Source organism: Nerophis lumbriciformis, linkage group LG28 (assembly GCF_033978685.3).
Source record: "Nerophis lumbriciformis linkage group LG28, RoL_Nlum_v2.1, whole genome shotgun sequence".
In the NCBI taxonomy this organism is placed as follows: domain Eukaryota; kingdom Metazoa; phylum Chordata; class Actinopteri; order Syngnathiformes; family Syngnathidae; genus Nerophis; species Nerophis lumbriciformis.
Window position 1 is genome coordinate 28,903,118 of NC_084575.2, and position 4,949 is coordinate 28,908,066.

The 4,949-nt window shown below is 43.0% G+C and overlaps 1 protein-coding gene across 3 annotated transcripts in view; it reads right to left on the reverse strand.

The window, feature by feature from the left end:
* Nucleotides 1–1,539: 1,539 nt before the first annotated feature.
* Nucleotides 1,540–4,949, reverse strand: part of cdc42 (cell division cycle 42) — a 27,843-nt gene continuing 24,433 nt past the window's right edge. For all 3 annotated transcript variants that reach the window (XM_061924023.1, XM_061924024.2, XM_061924026.1), the window contains one exon: nucleotides 1,540–3,604. In XM_061924023.1, coding sequence (XP_061780007.1) covers nucleotides 3,515–3,604 — 90 coding nt within the window. In that variant the 3' untranslated portion in view covers nucleotides 1,540–3,514. The remainder of the gene's footprint in view (nucleotides 3,605–4,949) is intronic.

Below are 4,949 nucleotides of genomic sequence, written 5' to 3' on the forward strand. Positions count from 1 at the left end.
CCGGCTCAGCTCCTTCTTCACCACAACGGATCGATACAGCGTCCGCATTACTGAAGACGCCGCACCGATCCGCCTGTCGATCTCCCGATCCACTCTTCCCTCACTCGTGAACAAGACTCCAAGGTACTTGAACTCCTCCACTTGGGGCAAGATCTCCTCCCCAACCCGGAGATGGCACTCCACCCTTTTCCGGGCGAGAACCATGGACTCGGACTTGGAGGTGCTGATTCTCATCCCAGTCGCTTCACACTCAGCTGCGAACCGATCCAGTGAGAGCTGAAGATCCTGGCCAGATGAAGCCATCAGGACCACATCATCTGCAAAAAGCAGAGACCTAATCCTGCAGCCACCAAACCAGATCCCCTCAACGCCTTGACTGCGCCTAGAAATTCTGTCCATAAAAGTTATGAACAGAATCGGTGACAAAGGGCAGCCTTGGCGGAGTCCAACCCTCACTGGAAACGTGTCCGACTTACTACCGGCAATGCGGACCAAGCTCTGGCACTGATCATACAGGGAGCAGACTGCCACAATCAGACAGTCCGATACCCCGTACTCTCTGAGCACTCCCCACAGGACTTCCCGAGGGACACGGTCGAATGCCTTCTCCAAGTCTACAAAACACATGTAGACTGGTTGGGCAAACTCCCATGCACCCTCAAGGACCCTGTCGAGAGTGTAGAGCTGGTCCACAGTTCCACGACCAGGACGAAAACCACACTGTTCCTCCTGAATCCGAGGTTCGACTATCCGCCGTAGCCTCCTCTCCAGTACACCTGAATAGACCTTACCGGGAAGGCTGAGGAGTGTGATCCCACGATAGTTAGAACACACCCTCCGGTTCCCCTTCTTAAAGAGAGGAACCACCACCCCGGTCTGCCAATCCAGTGGTACCGCCCCCGATGTCCACGCGATGCTGCAGAGTCTTGTCAACCAAGACAGCCCCACAGCATCCAGAGCCTTAAGGAACTCCGGGCGGATCTCATCTACCCCCGGGGCCTTGCCACCGAGGAGCTTTTTAACTACCTCAGCAACCTCAGCCCCAGAAATAGGAGATCCCACCACAAGTACTTAATAATGACTAGTTAAGAGCCAATATGTTACTAATTTGCATGTTAATAAGCAACTAACTAATGGTGAATATGTTCCCCATACTAAAGTGTTACCATGTTTTATTACTGGTGCACAAAATTAACCGTGCATGAATATCACCTTGTTCAAAGAACAAAACCAACACAGTGCATAAACTCATAACAAATTACATACCTGCAAATCAGTCTGACTTCTGCTGTTGCCATATCGGTAGTACGACGATAGGGAGAAGTTTTTATTTACACGATGAGTCGGGTGTGTCTTGACCTCCGCCGAACCCCTGAGCCCGACTCACCGAACCCCTAGGGTTCGATCGAACCCAGGTTAAGAACCACTGCTTCAGAGCCTTGCAAAACATTGACGCAGTAAACCAAACATGAATCAATCGTGTCATTTCTTTCCTGTGACTTTACAGCAACAATCACCAAAAACTGAGAGGCCACGTGGTAAAGGCAATTAAGGTATAAGTTTAATATTTTTAAGAATGCATATACAAAGAACAAAGACAAAAGCATTTGGCTTTCCGTTGAAACAACTACAGGTTATAATTATAATACCGACCTGGGCTGGATGTCAAAGCCGCCAGTAAAAGAAAAAAAGCCAACTTAAAACGTCACTGAACAGTCTTTCTGCCATTAAGAGGTTTTTATTGGGCTTAATTAACCACTCGAGGAAACCTCTCACCGTCGTCTTGTTATGAACTGGCAGGTATAAATTTAAATGTTTTATATTATTAAGAGGGGGAGGGAGAACAGATGTAAATATCACAAAAGATAAAAATGAAGAAAAATAAACATTTTGGTAAAACAACTTAGATGTGTGCCATAGTTCATCTGAGCAACACTCCGCTCCACTGTGGAAAAAGGTTACAAAGCAGCGGCCGTGTTCCCTTGACAATCACATTTAGCTTGCCAGCGTGACACTGTAAAGACATGTAGTGATCCTTTTAAAGTCTACGAGGATCCCGCTGCACTCTAACTTGGTCCCGGGTCAACGCATCTAACACTGATCAGGTAAGGGTCCACCCGTGTGGCAGTTCTTTCCACTCCTCCCGGAATGAGCGTGTTCCGGAGGAACCGCAAAACCCTTCCAGGAATGACATTTAGGACACCGACGCAGCTGTTAAAACTTAGTGGTTAAAAACGTCGGGTGTTTTGGAGGTGAAGGCAAACAAAAACAAACGAGCGCCTTTTCGTTGTGTCCTCTGGTACTGAGAACGTGTGGAAAGACTCCGGAGGACGAGGGGGCGGGGCTTGGGTTGTGAAAACTCCACAACGGTTGGGCGTTTAAAACAGGGTTTCTGCAGGTATGGGCAGGTCTAATTTAATGTTTTTTAATGAAAACAAATGTAATGCCCGTGTCCTACTTCAGACAGACTTAGACAAAATTATTTTATGTAGTCAAACGCTTACAATTGTCTGTATAGACAAAATTGGAAGCATTTGACAATGATAATCTTGACTACTGCGACTCTCTAGCGAACTAGAATTGTCTCAGTTTAATCTGACAATGCACAGTACAGGCCAAAAGTTTGGACACACCTTCTCCTCATTCAATGCGTTTTCTTTATTTGCATGACTATTTACATTGTAGATTGTCACTGAAGGCATCAAAACTATGAATGAACACATGTGGAGTTATGTACTTAACACAAAAAAAAAAAAGTGAAATAACTGAAAACATGTTTTATATTCTAGTTTCTTCAAAATAGCTCTGATTACTGCGTTGCACACTCTTGGCATTCTCTCCACGAGCTTGAAGAGGGTTTTCACTTCACAGGTGCAATTGTTTTGATGCCTTCAGTGACAATCTACAAGGTAAATAGTCTTGAAAATAAATGTTAAAAAAACATTGAAATGAGAAGGTGTGTCCAAACTTTTGGCCTGTACTGTATTTTATTTTATTTATTATTGTGTAGTGGTAGCAACAGCTGCCAGTTGTGGTGGCGTCGTGGTGACAGAACATTGACACTGTTAAATTGCTGACTTGTATGAATAGCATTATTTTTATAATCAAATTTGATGCTTTTTAATGCCATTTAAGGCCTTAATTTTTGCCGAATCCATTACTTTTTAATGACCCGCGGAAACCCTGTAAAATGTCGATCAGCCCACAGCACTGAGCGTATTTAAATAAATCTATTTAAAAGCTTTTCGTCTTTAATTCCACATATCATAATCCCCATTAGCGGCAATGACTCTGCACAGCCCGCCTAAACCATTGGCCTGAGTCGGCTAATCTTCTACCCTAAAATAATCCAATTTAAGAGTAAAGAGTCTTATTGCAGAGAGACATCCCTTTGGCGGGGGATTGCTGTCTATCAACGCGAGTAATGGAATTGTTTGGTAAGGGTGCTTGGGGCGGGGCCGGTGTGAGTCGTGTGTGTGTAACGTGTGTGTATGCTGTGCAAGGCGGAAGCATCTCATAGCAGCACACATTTGCGCTTCTTCTTGGGCTCTGGGGGCTCCAATGCGGCCAATATCGCCTCATCAAACACATTCTTTAGGCCTTTCTGTGAACAAAAAAAAACAAAACACACAGGCTAAATAAGGGGGAAGTGCAAACATGCAGAGGTCAAACAAAAGCAAATCAAGTGGGGGTGAAAATAGCTCAGTATTTTTGGATGTGTGCCGCGGATCATAAAAAATACATTGAGTGTAACGACAAGTAGGGATGCAACGATTACTCGCTTTTACCGTTAACCATGATTAAAACCACACAGTTTTTTCAAAGTAAAGACTCCACAGGTGTTTCAGTCACCCTCACACAGATTATGCTGATACATTATTTTCGGCACAACCTGCACGGAACAAAAACAAAGTTACCGTATTTTCCGAAAATATAAGGGGCACTTAAAATCCTGTCATTTTCTCAAAAATGACAGGATTTTTCTTCGGTGCGCCGAATGTACGGCATAATTCTGTAGATGGCAGTCATACATAAGAGATATGTGTAGAATGCAATATGATGGCAGTAAAAAACACCTAAACTTTAAATGTTCCATTGAGAATATAGAACATTACACACAGCGCTCAAAAATCTGTCAAAATGTTTATAGCACGACCCCCCCAACCCCGCCCACCTTAACCTCCTCATGCTGTTTCAGGGAGAGCATGTCCCAAATTCCAAGCTGCTGTTTTGAGGCATGTTAAAAAAAAATAATGCACTTTGTGACTTCAATAATAAATATGGCAGTGCCATGTTGGCATTTTTTTCCATAACTTGAGTTGATTTATTTTGGAAAAACCTTGTAACATTGTTTAATGCATCCAGCGGGGCATCACAACAAAATTAGGCATAATAATGTGTTAATTCCACGACTGTATATATCGGTATCGGTTGGTATCGGAATCGGTAATTAAGAGTTGGACAATATCGGAATATCGGCAAAAAAGCCATTATCGGACATCTCTAATCCTGATAATCAAGAAACTGTGATTATTCCTCAGACTTTGATCGTGCACTCAACATCTTTAATTGTTGCATCCCTAACGACAAGGAACATTACAGGACAGACAAAAAAACGTGTTTTTGACTGAATGGGGAGTCAAGTGCAGAGACAAATAAAAAAAATTAAATAAAATAAAAGTTGGCACGAGACAGGAAAAACAGCGCATGAGCCCTCTGTCGTGTGTTTATTGTTTCATATAAACTACTAATCAGTAATGGATGTTGGAAACATCAAACCGACATGAAGTGAGCAACAGTGAGAAAAGGATTGAGCCGCCAGAGAAAGTGTAGCTTATTTATGCTTTATTAACTCTTATTATATAGCCTTTGTAATATGAAAAATAACTTCATTGCACCCTATTTCCTGTACAATTAACATTTGCCATAAAAGATCAACAATTTAAGCT